General features: G+C 43.0%; 1 protein-coding gene across 1 annotated transcript in view; it reads right to left on the bottom strand.

The window, feature by feature from the left end:
- LARGE1 (LARGE xylosyl- and glucuronyltransferase 1) overlaps positions 1–27,473 on the bottom strand; it is a 377,994-nt gene that overhangs the window by 163,792 nt on the left and 186,729 nt on the right. The window contains exons 3-5 of the mRNA XM_054032553.1: positions 22,249–22,550; positions 15,809–15,891; positions 3,171–3,294 (exon numbers count right to left, since the gene is read on the bottom strand). Of these exons, the coding sequence (XP_053888528.1) occupies positions 3,171–3,294; positions 15,809–15,891; positions 22,249–22,550 (509 nt within the window). The remainder of the gene's footprint in view (positions 1–3,170; positions 3,295–15,808; positions 15,892–22,248; positions 22,551–27,473) is intronic.

The following is a 27,473-nucleotide window of genomic DNA, read 5'->3' as shown; positions in this document are numbered from 1 at the left end:
GGCAAAGACAGAAAAATTTCATTTCTGAGCTGCTAACATGGTGCTACAAAACACAGCGAATAAAAGGAAAAATATAAAAAAGATACTTAACAGCATCTTAAAGCTGGCTGTAAAACTTCAGCAATTGGGACTCACATAGGAACTGAATGACTTCAATGGAACAGTAGAGGGTCATTAAAAGCAAACATAATACACACTCTATCGTGCATATGCCATTTCTGATAATGGTACAACTGGTAGCAAATTATTCCACAACCCGCATATGCTTTCCTAATACTGACCAAGGTAATAAGGTTCCCACAAGTACGGTGAAAAACAAACTCAAACAAGTCATGCCAAATTCACTACTGAGATTACCTCAGAAACATCAGAGTAGCCTTTTATTGCCCCCTCCAGAAAAGGCCAATTTGTTGAAACCAAATGTTCTGCAGAAATGTTTCGGTTTCAACAAACTTCTGTGGAAACGCAAGGCAGGGTTCCATCGGAAACCTGGCGGGCTGCTGGGGAGCTCACAGTGCCAGGGCACACAGCTTCCAGTCAGCACTGCCATGCTGACTCCCTCAGAGTAAGCCTGGCAGCCCGGCGCTAGCTGGGGGTTCACAATCTAGGCTCCTTGCTCGGCAGCAGGGTACCTGGAAGCCTAAGCTCAGGATGGTGCTCTCAGGGCTTCCTTACTCCCTGCTCTAGAGCCAGGACTCTCAGGGCTTTCAGGCTCCCTGCTTTTTGCAGGGGAACCCCCTAACTTTGAGGGGCAGCCCAAGGAGTCTTCTAGTGCTGGGAAGCATCTGACTACTCCATTTCATGTAGGAAAAAATCAAACGGAAATGTTTTGATTTTTCTGAAACAAAAACGTTTTGGAATTTCTGTTCCATAGAATATTCTTAGTTTCAACCCGCTCTTCCTCAGAAACATGCTGGTACATCCTACTGCAAACTTGGCTGAAACTTGCAGGAGAATCTGGATATGATTCAGCATTATACGTGCCATGGGTTGTACCCACCCCTTAAAACTCCACTGATATCAATGACTCTTTGCAGTCACGGGGTCTGGTTCTGTGCTGTCACATTCACCCATGTTGAGTATTATTATTTCATACTCTGTGCCTAGGCTCCCTGAGTCCTAGAGTCTATGAATCTATGAATCTAACTAGCTCAGAACAGACCCAAAGGATAATGAGGAAAGGACTAGCAGATCAATCTTGCCCAATTGAGACGCTGAACAAGTACTGTTTATGCCCTACCATCTACTATCGGGGACATATAATATACCTACATACAAACCACAACATCCTTTTCTGCAATGAATGTTCACAGCACTAAAGAAGGTATCTAGCTACCTAAGTTGATATCTGCCTGTTGCTTCATGTGGAAAAGATATTAAAATAATGAAAACAGCAATGAACAAAGTTTTGCTCAAGGATCATCTTTCACGTTTACCATCTCTTTCCACAACATTTTGTTCTCAAGATCCTAGCAAGTGGAGTGCTTTGATTTTACCTTAATTAGTTCAGCAATTTGCTAAAATTTGTTTTTCCCTTTCTACAGAGTCTTGATCAAGTTTAGCAACGAGTAGATTGATATGCTATACAAATTACTGCCACCATCTCCAAATCCTAAATTTTGAATAGCGAGATCTACCTGCACAGCTGAAAAACATGCAGCCCTGAAACTCAATGTTGAACCTCTGTGATCTAATTAAAACTCTGTAATTCTGCTATGGAAAGATGATTACTTTATGTTTGGAATAAGTGATTTTATTAATTTTTTTACAATGACAGAGCCTTCCTCATAATTATTCCTTTTGAAAGGCAGTCCAGACAAAGCAGCAAATTATTTCTAAAAAATTATCAATACACCTCAGAATGTGTGCTGTTATGGTGTCTCCACTGCTTAATTTGTAATGAAATAGGTGCCGGGGCCCAAGCAATTAGGTGCTGGAACTCAAACACATTTTTTACTTTCATAACTGATGAGGCAAGCCCAGAGGTGCCAGGGCTATAGACTGCCAAGCCTAGAGGTGCTGGGGTTCAGCCCTGGCACAAATTAAGCACTGGATGTCTCAGACTATTACTATGACTTTTGTCGTGCATGTTTTTAGTCAATTTCATGGCAGAGATACAGGGAAAAATCTCAGTCATTGAAAGGTTACATCCCAAGGTGAGGTGGGGGAGGAGGAGGAACAAACCCACTCTGCATTCACCCTGTAACAGTGTCCCACAGGGCTGAGCCTGGCTCCTCATTCTGGGTGTTGTGACTTTGGGTGGTAGGTTGCAACACCGATCAAGTTTGGCCCGTGCACCCTTCCATCTCCATCTAAGGAGGGGCAGACATGTCAAACCTACGTTGTGCTGTGACCACATGGACCAGGTCGCAACACCTGGAGCGGAGAGCCAGACCCACAGGAGCTGTTGCTGCTGTGGGAGGTCTCAAACATTATTAAAATTCACGATTACCATGAACACTGTGACCTCCATGCCAAAATCATAGCTGAAGGCCTTGTCTACACTTACCGGGGGATCAATGCGCGGTGATCGATGCATTGGTGTTCGATTTAGCGGGTCTAGTGAAGACCCGCTAAATCAACTGCAGATTGCTCTCTTGTCGACTCCTGTACTCCACCTGAACGAGAAGCGCAAGGGAAGTCGACGGGAGAGTGTCTCCTGTCAACATAGCGTAGCGTGGACCCCGCAGTAAGTAGATCTAAGTATGTTGACTTCAGCGACTTTATTCATGTAGCTGAAGTTGCGTAAATTAGATCGATCTCCCCCCCCCCCCGGAGTGTAGACAAGGCCTTACTAATACACATGCCTCAGGAGTGCTAGGAGGCTGAGTGCTTACAGTACGAGAGGCTTAATATTCCATCTGTTCTGCAAGAAAGCTGTGTTGCTTTTACAGGGAAGAAATTTTATTCAATGTAATTCATCTTGATGGACAAGAAATCTTCTGCAAGGCAGGTAGAATTTTAAGGCTCCTGGACTAGATGTGGCACTAATCACACAGTGTGCTAGTTGTAATACTTTGGGCAACACAGAGAGTTCTGGTTAGTTCTGAGTTCTCAAACACACAAGCTGGAATTCTTGTCAGCCAATCAGAATGTTACCTCAAAACCAGACAAATCAAGTAGAAATAAAAAAAAATAAAACAGTTTGAGTTTGTTTTGTTTTTCTTTACCTTGAGCTCATCTGCATCATAGAAGTCTATGCGCACAGCAGGGACCATCCAGGTCTGGAAGAGAGTCGCCAGGATCTGTTTGGCAATAGCATCTGCAATGAGGTGGAAGTGAAGAGGGTTTCGCCTGGTATAAAAAGGGAGAGAAGGAGATATAGAAACCTTTGAACCAAGCTCCAATTATAAGCAAAGGACACCAAAATCTACAAAACTTTACCCAACTCTACTGTAGCATGACAACATACAACACCTAGCACAACGGAGTCCAAGTCCAGGTCCAGGGCTGAGGCTCCTAGGTGCTACCACAATCCACATGTATTAATTAATAATCACAGAAACACAGGATCAGCTTTTCAGCAGAATGTGCATCGGTGTGGTTCTATTTACTTCAATGGAGCGATGCTAATTTACACCAGCTGAAGATCTAACCTAAAAAATCCAATTCGATCTTCTAAAAGAAAACAGTCCCCTTTTGGGGACCTGAACTGACAAGGTGATTGCATTTACTCTTCTGGGTTACCCTGGTGGTCTCTCTGTGTGATGACAATACTTGCCCCCGGGGAAGCAGGGAGATGAGAGGTTCAACCCCTCCCCCCCCCCCCAAAAAAACCCCAAACAAACATGGTGGTCTTCCAGTCCCATTGCACCTTCACACACCACTGATTCAGAACACGTCCAGTAACGCTTGGCAGAATTCTTTTTTTTTTTTTTAAGTTTCAATGGAAAAAAATCAATTTTTATTTTCAACACTTCCCCCCCATTTTTATCAATTTTAATTTAATGCAAGTTTCTTCAGAGTGTCTGCGGCCTCCAACTGCGGGGAAAGCCACCTGGCTTCTGAATGGCTCCTTTCAAGGGCTCGCACTCCTTCTTCTCGTAGTTCTGGCTAGGGCTCTCTACTCTGCCCTACCAGCACCGCAGCCACCTCTTCTACACACACCTTGCGCCTGCGGGGATCATGTGTCAGTGGCCCCACAGTCATGCAGAGAGCCCTCTACAAGCCCACTGTCACAGAAGTAAGAGGGGGTCCTGGTCAACACCCCCATCTGGTGAGTGAGAGAGCAGATCCGTGACAGTGGGGCTAAAGAGGGCCGCTATGCTGCCACAGAGCTGGTGACACCCAATCCCTGCAGGCACAAGGTGAGCCGACAACAGACTGATTTTTTTTTCATTGATTGCAATGTGTCCACTGACATCGACATTGACTGACCTTTATCAATTGAAACTGAATCCTGCCAAGCCGAGGTACGGCCTAGTCATCAATGCTAGGAGAACCTGGCGCTAGCTGTCCCATGCCAATGCCTCTCAGCTACTAACAATGAAAGGTCTCAAAAAATTGATTGACTGGGTATTGTAAACCCCCTCGTGCCCCTACCCCCATAAAGAAGGAAGGGTTGGAGGAAACCAGACACAAAGAGAAAATTTTGTTTAAAAATATGTCCAACTCGGATTCACACTAGGATTCATATAAACAAGGCTTAATCAAATGCATCCAACCAGGATGAGCGATGAATCAGAGCCAACCTGAGTTAAAGGTTTGATAAAGCTTACCAAACGCTTTCACTGCAATAGGAGCTGTGACATTACAAACACTATGGTTAAATCACCTCTCTTTGCTTCCCTCTTTGGGGGAGGGAGAGCAACAGCCTGATCTTTATTCAACTTCCGTGGTAGGAGTATGGAGACCTGTCATTGGAATTTAGCAATGATTTGTAGTAAGAAGGGGTACTGCATATTTATCCATAGGCTGGCAACTTCGCCATCAGCAAAGAGGGATGGGAATGTGTGAAAGCCACTAAGAAGACAGATGGTTCATTTAGCCCTTAGCATCAGCACAACCTTCTTTTGATCCCCTGGGAGGCATAATGGAGTCTCATTTATGTGGAATTTATAAAAGTAAATGGGTGCACTTGTCAAAGGACATTTTTCATCCACAATGGAGGAACATTTAATTTCAGATGCTGGGGAAGGTAATGGTTGCTACTAAAATCTGCAATGTGAATAAGAATTTGGGGAACCTATGTATGTTTGGGCCCATGCACATCTAAGATGGTCCATTATACTTTGCTTTGGTTTCACCGAAAAGGTCAAGTGTCTTCTCTTTCCCTATTCTCTGCCCCAGAGAACAATCTGTCCAGTTTTTTATTGTCATTCCCTTTCTGCTCTAAGGAAGATCATTCAGTTTTTCCTCAATGAACACAGTCAATCAAAAGACTGTGAAAATGTATACAATGAACAGGATATAAAATGGCAGCACGTGTTCCAGCAGAAAAAGACAATCATAGTGACATTAGGTGTCAGCAACAGTTTTGCAGTGCCTCAGACACACGCTTTCTGCATGTGGGGTCCGAGCCAACACTCTCTGAAGTCAATGGAGTCATTCAGTGGAGATGTGGATCATGTCACCCATTTGAGAAAGAGGTATAAAGAGTACAATTAGCAGTATAACAAGTGGCTGTACAACAAGATGGTGGGATAATTTCAGAGCTCTAACCTCACCCAATCTGAATTCAACAACATCAAACAAATTAAACTATAGTGGCCCCCAGTGTAGAGGAATTGAGAGTGTTTTAGCCTTTAGCATGCCCTGGGGCAGGGAGAGACTGGAGAAGGAATTCAGCCATTTGCCAGCTGCTGAGTATCCTATTAGCAAACCAATGTGGCAACAGTAATATGTCTAGATCTGCTTCACTAAACCAGCACGAGAGGAGAGGATGACACCATGGGTCATCTAAATTCCCCAGTAAGAGAAAACAGATAGTTTGCCAAGAAAATCTGAGAACAACAGAGATTAAGAAAAGTATTTCACTGGCAGAGAAAAGTCCAGAGGAAACATAGTACAAAAGCAGTAAATCTGGGAACAGACAAAACAATATGTCAAGGTGTCTTGGTAAGAGTGAAAATTCCATAGGCCCTTCTGTCCTGCAGTAGTTGAGATCGATCTCACTTTGGACATCTAATGTAGTTTTTGCAGATATCTCCCAGTTGCTTTTGTTTTGTAGCCTTACAGGGCCATTGATTCATATAACTCAAATTGGACTGGGAAAGGAATAAAACTGAGGAAAACAAACAAACAAAAAGTTTCCCTTTACTTTAAACCATGAGCTAATAAAATAAAATTACACCAAATACTAATAGATGAAATAAAGCAACAAAAAGGAAAAACATAATTTTTATATAAAGAAATTCATATGTTTGGAGGCATTTCAAACTCATTCAAATGACCCAATGTATATCAAACTTAAATAAAAGTAGCTAGGTTACATTTTCTTTAGTTTAGCTCCTCCTGGGAAAAAAGGAGTAGCTGTCCTACTCAAAAACCTCTTTCAAGATGTTAGATCACAGTGAAGATTCAGCTGGAAGGAAGGTATGTGTCAGAGGCAAAATAGGGGCTTAACAATTATGTTCCTAATACAGATCCCAGTGACCTGCTGACAGATACAACTGAACGGTATACTAGCCAAGGCATGTCTTCAGGGAGGTGATTTAATTATGTAATCAATTAGGCCCAGATCTACAAATAGACTTAGGTATTCCAATGCCTCACTTTTAGGCACCTAGGAAAATCACAGGAACAACTTCCCCGGCTTTGTGGATTGCTCTGGGGATTAGGCAGAAGACAGGCATCCTGATGCCCACAGTGAAGCATGCCCAGAAGCAGAAAGATAGGCAACTAGGGAACTTTTATTGCAATACCATAGGCGCCAGGTGAGTTTAGGCACCTACTGGATTCAGCAGCCAAGCCAAGCAGGAGCTGTGTGTATTGCAGTACTACCTATAAATAAGACTTAGACACCTAAGATCCTTTGTATATAGGGGCCTTAGAGACTAGGCGAAACTGTAAATAGTTCATAGCAATGACCAAATCCCACCAAGAATCCCTTAAGAACATATCAACTGAACTGTATCTAACAGATAATAATTGAGCCAGATTTAATAAGTAATAACCAACTCAAATCTAACAAAACATTGCTTGAGGTCATTCCATCCACCTTTGAATCTAGTCATTATTTTTTTCCCCAACAGTGGCATTAAACTACTGGATGTGGGGGGTTGTGTTGTGCGCACATAGACATTTGTGGGAGAAAGCAGCATCCCGACTCACTCTGAACTCCTTCTGGAACTCTAAGGCCATTGTACGGGCATTACTTGGGGACAGAGTCTTTGATCAGATGTGGTGGCTGGACCTTTTCAAGGTCTATAGGCTATGGGTTTCTGTGGAGCGTTTGTGACCAAACTCTATTGTAAGAGTCAATGGTTTGAACACAGAATCCTTCTCATTACCAGAAGGCATGAGGCAGAGCTGTCTTCTTCCCCCATTATTATTTGCCAGTGTTATTGATCTACTAGCTGTAAGAATTTTGAACAACTCCACAAAAAGTAAAATTTCATTATTCTCGGACCATGTTTTTATGTACCTTTTGGAATCAATGAAATCTATTCCAACACTGAGACTGGTCTTTTTCCAATAAGGAGAAACTTTGGGCAAAAAGTATACAAATCTGAAAGAGAGGGTTTCACCTCACTCAGTGGGAAGAGGAATCAGCTGAGAGCTGGCCTTCACATACTTTTGGCAGTGTGTCGTTTGGAGGGATGTTTGTGTATGTGTGTGTGGGGGGGGCATCCATCTGTCAAAATGAGGCTGATGGGGGAGGGCACTCACGGTGGGCAAGGACGGTGAAGAGGTTTAAGTGGTAGCTGGAAAGAGTGGAAGTTGGGGGTGGGACAGTTATGTGTATGGAAAAACTGGGGGAAATTGTACTCTAATTACAAAGTAATGTGCTCTTGGCAAGTTATTTTGTTATTTTTGTATGTCTGTCTTGTCTTTTAAAATGCAAACTCATCAGAGCAGGGACTGTCTTCTACTCTATGTTTCTACAGCACATGGCACAATGGCATCTGGTTGGGGCCTTTAGGCACCACCAGATGCAAAATAAATAATAAAATGTTAATTAAAGAGTCTGTCCCTCATTCTTGTGTCAGATTCAGGAGACAGCTTTCTTGGGGGCTGGTCCAAGTCTCTGGTCTGAACTCCCCCAGAAGTCAGGACCATCACAAACCTCACCATCTTCTGATCCAAGTGCAAGGCACACTTCTTCAACCTGCCTTCACTAACACACACACAGCAGCATGTACATTTCACAAAACAAAACAAAATTAAAATCCTACCCTACACACACAATTGCCCCCGTCCCCACCCCCACACGGGGGCCTGGCTGAGAGCAAGAATAAACGACATTTTAATCGTATCACTTAATGACCTATTGGAAGATGCTCAGACACTACAATGATGAGGGAGGTATAAGAACCTGAATAAAATAGGACTAGAGAGGCCTTAAGCTATCCATGGATGAAGATTCCTTATAATACATCACATCTGCAGAATTTAAATTTGTGGATTTGTGAACATTAAAATCTTTATTAAAACTTTAAAATATTTTCATGTAAACTAGGTTATTATTGCATTGATCCTTGTCTTTTTTATTTTTAATATTATTTACTGTAAATGTAAAATATTTATATTGAAGTGATCATTTTGCCCAATGAGCAGTTACTTTTCACTTTCTCTCCCCGTCCCTTCCCCCATTTAGTGATGGCTTTAGTGTTCTGCACATTTCCTGCTGCTCTAGAAACCATAGGGACTGTCTATCCTTGAACGATTATTTAAAAAGAAAACAGCACTCATTTGACTCCGGCCAGTGGGTAGAAAGATAGTAACATTATAAATAATCCTCACCATGAATAAGCTGGGACATCTATTTACTTTTTTAAAATTAATGCATGCTGCTGGCTGAGTCCGTCGTACTCAGAAGCGTGACTGGCATAAGGTTAGCAGTACAGCATCTCCCAAAAGGGTTTGTCTTGTTTAGTAAAAGTGGTCCAGTTTAGGTCTGGTTCAGCTAGCATGCTAATTCCACGTTTCCTAAATTTAACCTTTTTTTTCTAGATGAGATGCAGGGTAACAGCTTTAGCTTGATTTTTAGCTAGTGGAAACACACAAGTCATGACACGCAGATCCACCCTGCATAGAAACAACCCCTTTTATTAGGAGCCAAATTCTAAAACCTGCACAGAGAGGGGACAGGAAGGTCTGCAAGGCTCCCTTTCTCATCTTGCTGAACAAGCAAGCAGTTGATCTGTCCCCCTAAATATCAACTGAGGCCAGGGCTACCTATGCAGAGACCCATGCCTTAGCAGCACTCCTTGGTCAGGTCACAGCTGGAGTAACTTTTTGGGGGTTCAGGCGGAGGTAAAAAGAAACATTGGATATTTTCAGCTGAAAATTAGTTTAAACTTAAGCCAAGGTTCATTACATTGTCCTCTGCATGTAAACAATGCTGTCTTGGGGTACATCTACACTACCCGCCGGATCGGCGGGTAGTGATCGATCTATCAGGGATCGATTTATCGCGTCTAATGTAGACGCAATAAAATCGATCCCTGATCGCTCTGCTGTCGATTCTGAAACTCCACCGCAGCGAGAAGTGGAAGCGGAGTCGACGGGGGAGCGGCAGCGGTCGACTCGCCGCCATCCTCACGGCCAGGTAAATCGACCTAAGATATGTCGACTTCAGCTACGTTATTTGCGTAGCTGAAGTTGCGTATCTTAGGACCCCCCACGTCCCCCCAATGTAGACCTAGCCTTGGAAACGGGCATACGTTTTAAAGATTAGCTTGATTGGAAAGAAAGGACTTTATGGTTAGCAGGAGCTACTAATCTGGAGAAATGTTCATACAGGTCTCCGTGGTGCATTATGCGGGTTGAATGGCAGGGACATAAGTGGTTGGTTCAGAGAGTGTGAGTACAATTTCATGTCAGCTGTAGTTTCAAAGTCTGACTTGGGAGGCCTCAAGTGAAAATTGGTTTGGAGATGTCTCCTTCTATTCTCATTTGTGCACAAAACAACTCAGCATGGTCAACATTCTTTTGTGAGTGGGTGGGATCTGACTAGCAGCAGGCGTTGCAAGTCACAGATGAGTTGCATTGAAGGAGCTGTATGTGCATGAAAGGTGGGATGGAGGCTTGCTTGCTCTATACCTGCCTTTAAACTAATGTTGTTAGTGCTTCACTTTTATGATCACTATGTTCACTCTCAAATATATTTGTAAAAGGGTGAAATGTACATGCATCCAAGCATGTTGTCAAAGACCTTTTTAGATTCTTCTGATCACCGATGTTTAGGCAGACATGATCTAGCAGGCGCAAGATTTAACACTGCCAGCAACAAAGAAAAACTGAAGGATTGTGCCATGTAACTGAAGGAGTAGATTGCAAGAAAGCGGGATGTTTATAATGTGGGCAAACACTGTGCAGCTTCTCTCAGACAGCTCTGCCAATGCACCTCAGCCTTGCCCTAGAACACCCCTGGAACACATCCTGTTGTCTGAGAGCTTGGCCTCTTCCAGGCAACCCTCTTGTTGTCCCCTCTTCTCCTGATGTATTTCATTTGGTGTTTGTTGTAAGAGCACTGATTGCAATGAGTTTGTCTGGCATTCATGCGGATGTCACACATGCTTTTATCGGAGTTTCATTGTAATTTAGTAATTAAAGGATGCTTCAGCTAGAGTGTCACTGTGTATTTTAATACAAAAGAGGTCCCTAGACTGCCTTATACAGTCTGTGGCAATTTTCTGAGAAAAGGATGTCATGTCAGTCTAATCATCCTCCCTCCTGTGCATTAACATATTTATTATATCCCTACCTTTGAGCTGGAGTGCACTAAAGAAAGACAAAAGACAGCAGGCGTGCTGGGTCATTAAGAATGTAGACAACAGGAGCTTCTAAAGATGGAGCATGCTATCCGCTCTCCCCTGCTTGAACATGCAGAAAATCTTGCATATTGAGCATGTTAGCTCTCTGTGGGTCTTTCTCTGCCAGCTATTGAAACAGCAAGTTTGTGATTCCAGACATACCATACAGATCATGGGACACAAGCGAAGCTACTTATCCAAGCAGTTTGGAAACTATTTTTGTATTCAAGCACCAGGGAGTGGGAAGAGAAGGAGGTAGATGGTACAGTGGCATTAGCGGATGTCTTCCTTATAGGAATACCTAGGTTCAAAACTGTACCTCATTCCACTGTAAAAAGGAACTGAATCAGAAAACATTCGTTCACGCCACAAAATCACAACAGCTTTTAGCACAGTTTGATGTAATTGACACACTTTTCTCAGGGGCAACTCAGCAGAACTGGAGTAGCTCATAGTTTGCAGGCTACGAAAACAAGCATTGACTGTGCTGCATAGGGGAAGCTTGCAGTCAGCCCTCAATCCTGGCCTGCAGTGTTCCTGCTCTCCAGCTGTGATCATCTGAATTGCTAATTACGCCAGACTATATGGATGCTTTGTGATATGGATAAATTTCCAGTAGGGACTTGGTTGAGACCATCCAACTCATTTCACTTGTGATCTAAGTAGAGTGACCATATTTTCCCAAACAGGACATCCCAGGGGCCGGCCCAACCCCCCCTGCCACCCACCCATGTGGGGCCAGCCCAAGGCCCCCCTCTCCTCCCCATGTGCAGGGAGGCCCGAGCCCCCCTGCTGCCTGCCCATGCGGGGCCAGCCTGACCCGAGCCACTTTCCTGAGCCCTTCCTCCCAGATGGAGCTGGCGTTGCTGCACACACACCCCCGCACGTTCCTCCATGCCCATTAGGGGTCTCACCCCCCCTTTATTGGCAAAACTGGGCATTTGTCCCATTTGCTTTTGCCAACTGATTATCACTTGGCAAGAGCAAATGGGACAAATGCCCACTTTTGCCAAAAAAGTCAGGACGGCCAGGACAGAGCTTAAAAAAAGGGACTGTCCCAGCCAAAATGGGATGGTCATCCTAGATCTAAGCCAAATTTAAACATAGTTTTCCCAAGGTGAAGGCACTAACCCAGTCCATCAGACATTTTTAATGCGTAAGATGGTGAGAAAAATGTTTCTAAAGCACCTAAGTCCCATTTTCAAAAGTGACTTATCAGCCTAGTTCCTACTGACTTTCAATAAGACTTAGGCTCCTAAGTGCCAGGTCACTTTTGAAAATGGGACTTGGGTGCTTTTGAAATTTTACCCTATATGTCTAATATTGTAAAGTTGTGGCCTGCCTTAGAAACACAAACAAATTGTCCAGTGTTGCAAATCTTATTCCCATAAATATTCTTTTACTACCTAGAGCACTGTTAAAAGTAGTTCTTTACTAGATCTTTCACAAGCTATGTGCACCTCATATCTCATACAAAGACATGTCAAACACACCATGAACAATTATGCAAACACACATGTACTTATCTCTAAGTTAAGTAGCCCCACTTACTTTATTGAAACTGTTCACATGCTCAAAGTTGAGCACATGCATAAGTGTCTGAAGAATCGGGGCCATAAATTATAACATGAAAGCTATGAGAATGGGAATTGATGGTAACTAAACTAACCAGGATAGACAGACAAAAAACCCCACCCTATTTCTAGATTAAATAATATGGGTGACATCTAATTTCTAAGTAGGAGTTACAAGTCAATACTGGATGGTAATTAAAACTTATGTACAGTAATAACTATATCCCATGGAGAACACTTAGCTGCAAAGGAGTTAATTTGAGAGTTCAAGATCTCTGTCATTCTTTGCATCTCACACATCTTCTTAAACTTGTCAAGCTGTTTTTACTGGCGTTTCTTTCTGCAACAATTTCAATGTGTGATACATTTTCCTGCTGCTATAAATGTACCTATAAATGATAATTTTCTTTTACTTTCCAGTGATCCTAGAAATAGAGAACTAAGGGAGGAAACAGTAAATCCCTCGCTCCTCATCGTCTGTAAAATCAAACAACCAAGCTATTTATACAAGTGTCAGTTAATTTCCAAAGTTCCCGTATATGTCAGTGCAAAACAAACAAACAAACAAAACAAACAAACAATATGAGAATGGGGTCATTCTTTCCTCTTTATGGTCTCTCCAAAAGCTTGGGGAACAGGCAGTTTTTAATCATAGAATCATAGGACTGGAAGGGACCTCGAGAGGTCATCTAGTCCAGTCCCGTGAACTCACAGAAGTAGACCATTCCTGACAGGTGTTTGTCTAACCTGCTTTTAAAAACCGCCAATGATGGAGATTCCACAACCCCCCTAGGCAATTCCTAATGTCCAACCTAAACCTCCCTTGCTGCAATTTAAGCCCATTGCTTCTTGTCCTATCCTCAGAGATTAAGAAAAACAATTTTTCTCCCTCCTTCTTGTAACAACCTTTTATGTACTTTAAAACTGTTATCAGGTCTCTCTCTCTCCCCCCCTCCCCAAGTCTTCTCTTTTCCAAACTAAACAAAAGCAATTTTTTTCAATCTTCCCTCATAGGTCGTATTTTCTAGACCTTTAATCATTTTTGTTGCTCTTCTCTGGACTCTCTCCGATTTGTCCACATCCTTCTTCAAATGTGGCACACAGAACTGGACACAATACTCCAACTGAGGCCTAATCAGCGCAGAGTAGAGTGGAAGAATTACTTCTTGTGTCTTGCTTACAACACTCCTGCTAATACATCCCAGAATAATGGTCGCTTTTTTTTTGCAACAGCATTAAACTGTTGACTCATACTTAGCTTGTGGTCCACTATGACCCCCAGATCCCTTTACGCAGTACTCCTTAAAATAAATAATAGATAATAGTTAAGCTGTTGCAAACCCCTGTGTAGACACACATATTTCAGTTTAATAGGTTAGCTTAAACCTGTTCCTAATCAATTTAAGTTAAACTGAAATAAGCTTGACTTAAAGTGAAATAGTGTCAATACAGCATTTTTAACCAGTTTAAATTTAACTTCACACCCTAAGTTAAACCAGTTCAATTATGTGTATAGATAAGCCCGGGATTCTTAGACTGCTATCACAGTAAGGGAACGTCTAAATTGTAATCGGGAGGTGTCACTGCAGCACATATAGACATACCCGAGCTAGCTGTGATCTAGCTAAATCAAATCTAGCTCAGGCAATAAGGACAGTGAAGTTTCAGAAGCTCAGAGAGCTACAGGGGCTAGCTCTCCCTACCTGGGACCTTGGGTATATACTTGAGCAGCCGGTGCCCATGATCTATCGTTTAATCTATCTAGACCAAAGCTGACTCAAGTATTTCTACATGTGCTGCAATCATACCCCCAACTGCAGTGTAGACATACTCTTAGGGTCACATTTTGATACCCTTGTTCACATTGAGTATTCCACAAATGGTCGCACTGGACCTGATCCTCTACTGCCTTGCACTTTCTGCAGTCATTTACAGCTGTATTAAGTACACCACACTTCTGATTTAGGAGTGTTTACACTCTCTTTACACATAATAAGGGACTACACAAGCGGCAAGGCAAGAATCATGCCTACTGGCTTCAATGGGACCACTCCTGGTGCAAGGTAACATTCACCATGAGTAAGGGCAAAGCATTCATGCTCTTAGCACATTTTGATAACCTACCTAGTCTGCTTTAGGTTGATCATCTCTCTCCCCCTTTCCACCCTCTCCCCGACAGGAAAACATGTCACTACATATACACTTACAGAGGTTTGTAGAGTACAGGCATTACAGGCGTAGCTATACTCTGCAGCGAAAGGCAAGCTGCATTCACACTCGATACTGTGATGTGTAGCAATACACCACAGTGAAAGGCTCAGGCAGTGGAGAGGCAGTGGGGAAAGACTTTCATCACGGGGAGGAAAGGCTCTGGCTGGGGGGAGGAAGCAGGACACTACACTGCTAAAAATAGCAGTGTAGACGTGGGAGGCACAGCTTGGGCATGTGGAGAGTCACGCAGGGTATAGACCCTGGGGAGGTTCAAGCTTGTAGGGCACTCTATTCGTCTAAGCCTCCCCATCTACATTACTATTTATACCCTGGCTAGCTGGGGCATGCAGCGTCCGTACTCTACACTCCACTCTGAGTGTAGACACATCTTTTTGTTGCCCCTCACCAACAGGACCAATGGACATAAGATGAGTATACACTCTTGCGCACAATGCCAATATTCTAGGAGTGCCATTTCTTTTGCCAACTGGACATTTCTTCTTCAGTCTCAAACACAGTCACACTCTACTAGCTCTAACTGTACTTGATATGCTAAGGCCAGATTGTGAACACCATACACTCACTGAAGACACAGGAGTGCACAATCTAGCCCTTGGTGAGTATATTGTGTACGGTAATAGGTCTACTTTGGAAAAATATGGTGTAAACTGTAGGCTGTGGCAACATAATCGCCATGTTTGTATATAAATCTCAAATTCCTATCTACACCTGTGCCATAAACTATTAGACCTAGGCCTAATGAGTATTATATTATTATTTTACATCACTCAAGTGTGCTAGGCATTTTATAGTACAGATAGAGATACAGTCCCTATGCTCCCATAAGGAATTGGGTGTAACTGACTGGACCACTGATCCATGAGCCCACTACAGAAGTCTGCATGAAGGGGGAGTTGTAAACTACTCCTGGCACAGTGGGGGGTAGATGTAAATCCCAACCTCTCTTACTTCCAAACAAACAGGATTACTTGCTGTAGCATGGAAAGGAGAGCTGATCTCCCCCAAGGGAGAGTTTAGAAAGAGCAAATGCTTATTTTGTTGGACTCAGACACACAACATACAAGAAGAGAAAGCCACTTTTACCTGTGAAATAAGACCGATTTGACAAGCGTGACAACATCCCGACTGGCGTTGTATCCAGCACAAACAATGGCGACATGGATCGTCTGAGGGAGAAAAGGACACAAAAGGAACAAAAATAAAGCCTTTTTTTGTGTTTTATCATTCATGAAAGAGAAAACATACATGACAGGGCTATATTTATTGCAGCAATTGTTGGAGATCGGAGTGGGTGGTCTGCAGCTGTTTGCAGCCCACTTGAGGCAGTTTTGTTAAAAACATTTTAATTGAGTTATAACACCATCATCATTCCAAAGTCATTACTGTTGCTAAATTACATCTGATGTAGGAAAGGCATTGTATTTATCAACTGTGTGAGTATTTTATATTTGTGTGTGTATGCATTACACACACACACACACACATATCTATATAAAATTTCTGTGTATACTATTCAAAGTATGCAAATATGTGCAGATGTTTTAAACACTGTTTTATCTTCTGTACTGAGATTTACAAATGTATGTATGTTTGTTATAAGCAGACACGTTCAGGAATTTTACATCATGTAAAAACTAAATATAGTTATTTAGCTTTTAATCTGAGGTGGAGCAAGACGGAGGAAGACACAAGAATAGTTTTCACTCTTCTCCCCACCCTCCTTTGAATCCGAGGCAGAGGTTTGGCAAGTTCTTCTGTTAGGCTCAAGGAGCGGTAGGGAAAGGTTCCCAGCAATAATTATCAACTAACATGAACGTCAATCATTTACCCTGCTCTGAATGTTTCACAGTAAATCATTGCCATTGCTTTGGGAAATAGAAAATTAACCTTTACAGATTTTGATTTGAACATCCCCCACTCTTCCTTCTTTTTTTTTAAATGAACAAAGAGGGCAAGGAGAGCTCACCACGCTGAGAACAAAGCTCTGAAACGGGACATTGCTGTGAAAGTGTAGGGATGCCTAGCTGGTTTCCATTTGAAGCTTGGCTAGCTAGTTTCTCACTCAGACAGCTCTCACTTTCTTGAGGGAGTCCACTATGCAGAGAACAAATAGGAATTCTCACTCCTCACACAGTCAGCAGTCCCCAAAAGTGGACTGCAACACAGGCTGGGACGATCTGTAGGTTTGAGAGACATGTATTATCCGTACAACCAGAATCTGGAGTGGTGGGTGGCAGGAAGAAGAGCTGCACCATGTGTTAGGTATCAGTAGGGCTATAATTTTGTCACAAGGTCACATAAATGATTAATTTGAGTAGAGTTTGTGAAATCTTTGAAATGGCAGTAAAAATGTATTTGGTTAGCATCCCTCAGGTTTGACCCATCTGCCCCTCTGTCTCCATCTACAGGGGACAGATGGGCAAACCTGAGAGGTGCTGTGTCCCCAAGCACCAGGTTGCAACGCCCACATCAGGGAGCTGGGCCCAACTCCATGGGACAGGAGCCACTGCTCTGGGGTGAGTGCAGGGTGGGCTCGCTCTTCACCCTCACTCCCAGGGCCTCACCTTTCAGCCCCCTGCCCCACTATATTATTGTGTACGTTGATGTAGCAAAAACTACTGGTGACCTTTCTGTTACTTATTTTTTCCCTGCATCTCTGCTACAAAATTTACTAAAAAAAATTCCTTGCCAAAATTGTAGCTTTAGGTATCAGTCACATTAGATTTATTGCAGCAAACTTTGGGAGTGATGCTGTGAGATATTCAATGCTATAAACTCACACTGAAGTCAGTGGAGTTGAGGCCATTCACTGCTTAGCAAGATCAGACCCCGCGTCACCATCCTGATATAACAAAACAAGATAGGTTGCCAAAGTATCAGCAGTTTAACCTATAACTGCTGAATCTATAGACTTGGATTCCAGTATATTTTTGATTGCACTATGCTTGGTTAGTCTCCCATCTGGGTGTCTCCCAATTTATCTATGGCTTTATGGAGATCTAAGCCCTTACTGTCAATTAAAGTCATGTTAGCAGACCAGTTTTATACACAGCTTAAACTCTACTTTCTTCTGGTGATTGTAGACCACATACAATCATTCTGAAGCCATGTTATGGACTGGGGTTAGACACAATATTGCTTACAAGCACAGTTTTGCCTGGTCTGTCCTGACCAGAAAAATAAGATTCTAAACTGTGTTAGCATGAGCCTATCCTCTCCCTAATCTCCCTTTTCTAAGCAAGTTGGTTGAGAAGTTACCAAAAAATTGCCTCTCATGCCACCTGTCAGCTGTCAATGTCCTAGATCCCCCTCAGTCAGGCTTCAGGCCAGAGCACAATAGAGAGACGGTACTTGTTGCTCTGTTGAATGACTTCCTCCGGCCCAGAGACAAGGGAAAAACATCCATAGGACACCTGCTGGACCTCTTTGCAGCACTTAATACTATTGATCACCAGATGCTCCTGTCCTGCCTCCAAGATGCTGAGGGAATGAACAAAAATGCCCTGGAATATTTCAGAGGGTTATTATAGATAGCTGGTCCCCCAACTTCCAAAGACTTCACCTGCAGTGTGCTGCAAGGCTTAGTGCTCCCCAGATATTATTCAACATTTGTACAAAGCCACTGGGAAAGCTGATGAGACAAGATGGGCTGCAGCATCAACAATACACAGACACAACCCTGTTCTAGATCTCCCTTCGCTCAAAGGCAAACAGCGCCATCTCCCAGCTTTCTTTATGCCTACCCAAATTCAGCACCTGGGTGAGGAGCCATTTAAATCCAGGCAAGACTGAGTGATGCTAGCAGGAGGAGGTAGGCACTTCAGAGAACTTGCCTCCTCTGTAATATTCCTCACTATCAAGGACATCTCCCTCAGATTACTAAATTGGTCAGCAGCCATAGATCCTTTTGAAATTCCTCGATGCTCCTGGATACCCATTTCCACCTGCAACTGGCTAGAAGATTCTATCCATCCTATCAGACCCAGACCTGGCCACACTGATTCATGCATTGAGACCTCCGGGACAATGGTCTTCAAGACAATATACTCAAGACCAAGTCGCTTGTCTAACACAAGACACTGAAGCTGCCTTCAAAAAGGACAAAAAAGTTGGTGCTATCCTGATGAGATTTGTCAGCTGCATATGATACTGTCTGGCATGTGGGGCTGACAGCCAAGTTTGTGCAGTTCTTCATGGAAATGATAAAGAATTGGACCTTGATCTAGCAAGCTGGAGACAAAGTTAGGCATCTCTGTGATGGACTCCTGCAAGGATCTGTTCTAGCTCCTATTCTTTTTAAATTACTTACCTATGATCTACCAACAACTAAGGCTGATAAGAACATACATGGGGATGATACCTCTCTCGCTGATATTAGGCAGCAGTTTGGGGCAGAAGTCAGCACATGCATCTCATTGACTCGGAGCTGAACACAACCACCCATACTATTAGTGGTTCTCTTAGCCACACATTAATATCTAATTTATATATATTGGCCTATATGGCTCCCCAAAACTTCAAGGAGATGCCATCATCCTGAAAACTGCCTGGAGAGCTATGATGGATGAAAACAACCTGCTGCATCCAAGGCTGACAAAAGATGCAAGTAAGCAATGCACAGAAGAGCTGCATGCCTCTGGAAGAAAACACTTACGCAACCTGCAATTACCGCTGGCTTACTATGACTGACTTTGCGACATCCTCTAGCAGCAGCCACTCATGTATTCATGTCCAGTGTTGCCAGTCCAACACCAATCTCAGATGAACCAGGGCATAATGAGGTCAACAGCTATGTCCTCACAGAGTGAAAGCCACTCTAGTACCGAGAGGCAGGCATGTTGACAAACATTAGAAGCCCTAACCTATGACCACTTGTTTGCAGCTTGGGACACAGCTCCTGGACTTGGTTTAACAAGCTGCTGACTGGAACCACCAGAATGGCTGCCCTAATGCAGAAATTTGGTTTAGCCCAATCTTCAGTGTGACCGCAAGGCAGCGATAAGGACGGTTAAACATGTGGTAGAGAAGTGCACAAATAGAAGATTGGAGGATGAAGTGCAACACCTTGCTAGTTTTAATGATGAAGCCAGATGGCTGAACAATTTAGATATTGACTTGTGGCACATGTGACAACTTCCACACTCAAATCTGCAACTCATATCCAAGTATGAAGCCACATACCCTGACAAAGCTCCAGCTGTCACAAAATGTAGCAGACCACCACCATGAAGACATCTCCCCACTGCTCTGCTCTGTGCTAAGTCCAGTTCTAAACCCATGTCTGGATATTCAAAGCCGTCCATGACATAGCCCATAGCAACCTAACAGCGCCTCTCCTTCTGCAATGATAATCTCCCACAACAGCTACATTCCGCCACAACAATACATCTGTCCACTAGTAGCAGGAGGTCTACAAGGGCAAGACATAGTACTTTCACAAGACTTGGATCTAGCTAATGCAAGCAAGAGATTAGAATGACCACAGACCTGATCAGACTTCTCTGCCCCTCATGCTACATTACCCCATCAGAACAGCCCACAGGACACAATAGGAAGTGGTGGCTGGGCTGGAATATGTTGCACATGCTATAAAATGTTAAATATCATCAGCTAAATCATAAATATTATCACAGAAACCATGTTATCAGAGAATAAATTTTAATCACATTTAATTGCATTTTCAAATGTTTTATTATTAAAACTACCCCAAATGGAGAGTTATTAAATGTTTCAAAATTTAAAGAGCTCCTTGACTGTGATCAACAGTCTAGTACAAGCACTTTTATTCTCCCACAGAGCTCTAGCCTCGCCCCTTCTTTTGTACTGCTTCCCAGACTCTTCCCCTTCTCTACTCCACACCCCAAGCCTTGCTACAGGCGCTCTTAGGTCAGAAATGTAGAAAGATTCAGTTAATACCTCCAAATTTTGAAAAACTAAATATGTGTGTGTGTGTGGGAAGGAATACTGCCCTCACACACACAAACACAGAGCTGGCATCTCCAGTAATAGCATAAACAATGAGACCCCTGGAAAATCTGATAATAGGGAAGTTAAAATTAAACTTCCATTGCTGTCACTGAATTATAATGTGAATTCCTTAAGAAGAAGGAAAAGTTATTTCGTTATCAATATTGCATGTGGTTAGATAGGGGACGGCATGCACAGTGAGGTTTCATGTTTTATATAACCATTGCCTCCAGCTAAACCCCACAGAGGAAGCACATGTATTTCTGGAAGACCACTTAAACTATTTTCTTTTTTAACAGGTATTCATTTGCCCTAAATTGGTTGAGGGCATTAAGGCTAGGACTGAACTAACCAGTACTCATCTAAGAATAAGAAGGAAGGTCAAATTTATTTACTTAGGGCCTTATCCTCCTGCCACTGAATTCTATGGCAAATTGCTCCTGTATTACACAGAGAGCAAGATCAGACCCTCATTGTTCGGAGGAAAAAGTCTGACTCCCCACCTTTAGCCCCAGTATTACATATTTTGATTGTCAGAAAAAAAAGCCCAGCATTGGAAACCTGTGTTTTAGTTTTAATAGATACATCAAATTTGTCAGCTGAATAGACAGCAGACTTAATTTTATATGAAGAGATAATTAAGACTAATTTTTGCCCCTCAATCATATTATTTTTCACCTTCTATTTTTTCAGGAAAAAAACAAGATAAAAAGAGTGACAGGTATCAGATTAAACATGTTAATTTTTTAATGGAGGTGAGTAATCTAGTTTTGACCCTCCTGCCCCTGCCAGTTTGGCTTCATTTTGAACGAGGCCTTACCCTGGCTTCCCATTTTACACCTGAAAATTTGTGGATGCATGTTGATATCATTTAGATGTCCAGCTACCTGATTTGCAGATACAATCAAACAGTTGAATGTTTACATGACATCCACTGCAAACATGCAGGCATAAAATGAACGACTACTCAAAAACAGACACCCCCATATCCCAAGCCCATGGAATTGACCAACCTCTCCTACAAGAGTCTGCAGTAGCTAATTGTATAGAACATGTGGCTCTGCATCAGCTGCTACTAGATACTCCATTGATAGGCAATTCAGAAAAGCAAACAGATTAGACAGCAGCAATCTAAGGAACAGAAATTCAGAGTTGTGCTGACAGGATGGCTGGTGCACAAACAAGGAAGTAAGGTTTTAAAAAGCACTGTGTCCTTATCAGCTCATTTGGAAACATCTGGGGCCAGATTCACAGCTGAAGTATATCAGCGTTGCTTTAGTGCAGTCAACAGAGGCTGGTTTACACCTGAATCTGGACCATGAGACGCAAAAACAAGACATCAGCCAAATAACAAGAGAGACCAACCTAAGGAAGAAAAATTAATATTTTCAAGAGTATCAAAAGATGACAAAAGCAAAGTATACTGTAAATCTATTAGAATTTACTGCACAACATCCCTTGAAGGGAATTGCAGCATTTTCAGAAGCACACTCCTTGGGTGAATAAATCCCCCCTTCCCCCGCATTCATTGTTTCTGGTAATGCTTTTTGTTTTACCTCACACTTCTCCACTGCTGGCTGCTGCCCACACTCTGAGCTGTTCCCTGCCACGATGCCAGCCCGCAGGCTCTCACTGTCCCCAGTCCCCTCCTCCATGGAGTAGGTTTTTGAATGATTGCCACGATGGTGCGTTGGGCTCCGGCTCTGCGCCAGGCTGAGCTGCTTGCGGAGCGCCCGGTTCTCCTCCTCCACCTCCCGCATGCGTATTTCCAAGCTCTCCCGCTCCCGCTGGTTCGAAGCTGTGTAATGAGGGCTATGGGGCTGAGATTCGATTGGCGACAGCGACACTGCCTTCCCATCTAAGGGATGGAAAATAATATCTGGATGAGAGCAGGGTTAACATTTTGTGTGTGCTTTACATAGCGAAAACAGACAATTCTTTCAAATAAATCCACCTCTTATATAGACTAAGGTCCCGATTCAAGAAAACACTTAAGCACATGGTTAACGTTAGGCAAACTTCAAGGGAATTTAAGTATATATATAAAGATGAGCATGTCTGTCTTGGACAGGGGTGTTTGCCAGAATCAGGGCCAGAACTGGAAGATAATGCAGAACAGGAGGATTTAATATAATGACAATTAATATATTGTTAGAGGCAGTGACAATTAATATACAGTGAGGGAGGAAAATGTTTTTAAAAAAATGTATGAGAAAGTATTTTTTCTATTCCCCCACCCAAAAAATTGTAGCATTTCATGTGTCATATCTTGCCAAGAATTGACCCTGCATGATTTCATGTGTGAGGGAGTGATTTACATCACTCAGGAGAGACCCAAGATGCATGAGAAGGAAAACATAATTACATATAATGTACCCAAGAGAGGATCATTCCACCGTCTGTTCCAGGTGTGTTATTGCCACAAGGGTTTAGAGAGAGAAAATGGAGAGAGGCAGCCAATCTTTTAGTGACAGAGACATTCTTCCAAATTGCTTTTAACAGAGCAATATATTCATGGCAAATGTTTGAGAGGTGATTAAAAAAAACCAAATCTAGTGTTAAATAATTTTCAGTTAAAATTAAATGAGACCAATAAAAATGAATGGTTACAGGTGTCCACAGAGTAGCAAGACAGTCTGCAGTTAACACGTCATTGCAATGAGGATGATGGGTGAATGCCTTACCGAGTACTTCTCAAAAATAAACTTTCCGCTCACATACATTTTAAAAGGCTGCACTGTTTAACAATCCTCCGCACTGTGCACTATCACACTGGCTTTATCAAGCAGTCACCAATTTGTGAGTGGCTTAGAAAATGCAAAATCATACAGTTATTGCTGAGCTATCCTTATTACCAGAAAATCACCTCGTTCTCAAATTTATCTCCCTGCTGCAAAGACCCTGTTCAGCTCCTGCTTCACTGTGTTTCTGACTTACTTGATCAGTGCTAAACTCCTCAAACTAAGGTTATGAAAAACTGCTATAGAAATGAGAACCGGTTTTCAAGCCTCCACTGTTGCACATCAGATACACACACACAAACACAAATATGCATGCACTATATATTAGTTCCCCTCTCCCAAATCCTGTTTGATTTTTAAAAAATATGAATACATTTGATAAGTATGCCTGAGTTTGTAAATGTGTGTAAAGACAGAATTCTGATGCTTGTTTATTGATATTTGTAACTTGTTAAAAAATCTCAAATAGTTATTTTTTAACATAAACAAAACAAAACACAACATTTTCTTAAACTTGCAAAGCCAAGCACACAACAGTTAGGAAAATGCCAGATTCAGAGTTGCCTGAGCAGCCTTAACCTGCCCCCTTATGAATATGCATTATGACACAATTTTTATGGATCACGTCCTTTTCTTTCCACTGGACCCCACCTCATTCACGAATAGTCAACACAAAAATCTAACATTAGCAAAACTACCTATTGTTTAGAGCTGTCCAAAACATGTTAAAAATCAGCAACAATGTTTTCCTCGTCATTTCAATTTTTTTTAAATGCAACCAATTATATAGTTATTGATGACAATTTTTTTATGCCCTTCAAACTTTTTTTTGGTAAAATTTTTGCTGCAGGGCGGGTGACAAGTAGGCGCAATGGGAGGAGGTTACACTCCCGCCCACTGTTACCAATCAATCTTTGTTTCATTGATTTCAGTGTGTCAGCTGAAATCGACGTTTACTGAAATCTACTGATTTAAACTGAATCCTGCCAAGCCTAGCTATTTGATATGAAGTTCTACATAGAAAGTGTTAAATACAGAGAGGTTATTTTTCCTCCAAAGAATCTCATAAGGGCTACTGCAGCAACTTCCTCTGCACAGCATTGCTTTCTTACCAACTCGTGATTTTCTCACTAGACTCGCAACAGAAGGTGTTTTCCTTAAAACCCCAACTACTGGAGGCAAGTGACTGTGAAAATCTCAGCTTTCATTTAAAAGACAAGGAAGTTTTTAGTCCTCATGGGTACAGTCCTGTGTGGACACAAATATATATCCACAGATATTTATATATCCACGGATATAAATCAGTATCCGCAGGGCTCTCCCAGGAACTGCAGTGGCGAAAGGAGTAGAACGTGGGGCCGCCGTTCCCAGGAGTCAGCGCCCCGTGCTGGCAGCTCCTCCCATGCAGCTGTACCAGCCCCAGCCCTGTCCGTGTCTCTTCTACGCAGCTGACTGCGCCTCTTGTCTGGGTCTGTATAGCCGCGCTGAAGGACAGGGCTGGAGGTGGTAGAGCAGTGCCGGAGGTGCTGCCGGCATGGGGCACTGGCTACTGGGAGAGTGGCCCCACACTCTGCTCCTTTTGCCATTGCAGTTCCTGGAAGAGCCCTGCGGATGCCGATTTATATCCGCGGATATAAATTTGTATCCGCACAAGACTCTAGTCATGGGTGCAGAGAAAAGCCTGAAAATATGAACTGGTTTGACCTAAAGGCTCAGATTGGAAAGCAAATAAAAAGAATCCAAAACTTAAAAACTAAACACAAAAAACTCCCCAACATGATTATTAAACCAAATTCCTGATTTTGGGGACATGGCTCAGGATTTCTGAAAGCTTAGGGTTGGCAATACTGGTATTGTGAGCGTTAAGTATTCTTGTCTGGATGGAGACTTGCAGAGACATTGGCTTCAGTGCACATATAATTACAGATGAACCTCTCTGAGGAGTTTCTTAATGTTGCAGAATAGTTTGATACACAGGCTTAATCTCTATGCCCACTTGACTTAGCCCATGATCAGCCTTAAGAACATTATGTATATTTGTTTCACCTGGCTTTTAAAGAAAGGTAGGTGGACTGAGGTACATGCTGATATAAAAAAGCACTAGTATTTGATTGATTATGCTGCTAGATAGAAGGGTTGAGTTGGTTGTACTGCACTTTAGGATGCTCTACGCTGATATATGGGCATTTTTTATTTAACCTAAATCAAAATAAAATGAAACCATTCACAATGGGAACTGCATGAGTTTGGTCTGAGAGTTTGCCCAGGTAAGAACACAAGGAATCAGACATTGTGCTGTGAGGCAACAAGAAAGCTTGTGAATGCTGTAACAAATATTAATAGGGCTATTCATTTTTGTTCTTCACTTGGTGTTGCTGATCCATGTTTGGTCATAAGCAGGCTCACGCCTATTTTATTTTTATACTGGTGTCAAGCCTTTTACCCCAATCCTTCTTGCTAATAACATTTTACCTAAGAAATAAATAATGACTTGCTAAATTTCACAGCTATAGACCACAAACTAAACACTGAAAAACTGGAGTAATTATGGTATGGTAGCCAGAAGGCAGTGGTTTATCATCACAGTAGGAATGGTAGATAGCAAACTGCTTCCCATGTCTTAACCCTTAATGAATCCATACAAATATATTAACAGTTAAAAAAAATAATTCTATAGTTTTATCCCTATCTTACATATGGAGAAATTGAAATCAAAGAGGTTAAGAACATAAGAACGGCCATACTGGGTCAGACCAATGCTCCATCAAGCCCAATATCCTGTCTTCCGACAGTGGCCAGTGCCAGATGCTTCAGAAGGTATGAACAGAACATGGCAATGATCAAGTGATCCATCCCCTGTCGTCCAGTCCCAGTATTTTGCAATCAGAGACTATGGGACCCATAGCATGAAGTTGCATCCCTGACAATCTCGGCTAATAAGACGTATCCTCCATGAAGAGAGAAGAATGCCACCTACTGGGCACTTATACCATTTCCTGGAGCACAAGGCGTTTTCTCTTGCAGGCTCCCTCATCCAACCACAGTCTCAAAACGACCCTCCTTACTTACAAGGTCGTCCATTCACAGCCCAGGTGTGTAATATGCCCAAGGTCACAAACTGAGTCAGTGGCAGGGTCAGGAATAGAACCCTTGAATTCTTGGCTTCTAATACCATGTTGACACCACTAGGTAAGTACACTGTCTAGATGTTTCTGCTAAAATGGTCAGGAGTGAAAAGTTCTTGACATAAAGGCACTGCCTACCATATCTCATTTAATTGAGTTAGTAACTACATTGTCCATGCCTAGATCAGTGGTCTCCAAACTTTTTTGATCGCGCACCCCTATCAGTAAAAATTTTTTGAGCGCACACCCCCTGCTGCGCCGGCTCTACCATTTTTGCCAAAGCAAAACAACAACAAAAAAGTGCTCCTCCTGCTGCACACCCCCAAGGATCCTCTTGCGCACCCCACTTTGGAGACCACTGCATTAGGATACAGTCTGTGAGCAGGTCACACTCTGGGCTGTTCAGTAGAACAGGATCCTGCCCCCTTTCAGAGCAGGTGTCTCTGATGGAGCAAACAGGTCCCCAGCAGAAGTTCAGTGCTGGGGAGATTCACCCATTGCTGGGGCACGAAGGGGCCTGTCTCAGGGGACGGAGGGGCTCAGAGGTTTGTAACGCAGTTACATTTGCAGATGAACAATAACCTCCCCCCCGCCCCCCGCGCTCCATTTCAGTCTCATTTCTTACCCCTCTCCTCCCTGACAACCCAGCTCCAGGGACACAACAGGGAACCCCGTCCATGCCCCGCCCTAGCCACTCTCCCCCCTGGGCCTGCCCATGCCCCCCAAGCTGCTCTCCCCTCTGCCTGAACCCCCAACTGGCCCCGGGAGCAGACCCTGGGCAGAGCCCGGGCAGCAACTCGCTGTTGGGGCCGCAGCTCTGGTCCCTCTACCAGGCGCTTCCCAGCCAGGGAGCAGCTTCCCGGGGTGGCGAGATCTGAGGCTGCGGGACCGCTTGTGCAGAGTCACTTTCCTGCC

Source organism: Malaclemys terrapin, chromosome 1, assembly GCF_027887155.1.
Source record: "Malaclemys terrapin pileata isolate rMalTer1 chromosome 1, rMalTer1.hap1, whole genome shotgun sequence".
Taxonomy (NCBI): Eukaryota; Metazoa; Chordata; order Testudines; family Emydidae; genus Malaclemys; species Malaclemys terrapin.
The sequence above is the reverse complement of the archived record's forward strand: the minus strand, read 5'-3'. Positions and strand labels throughout refer to the sequence as shown.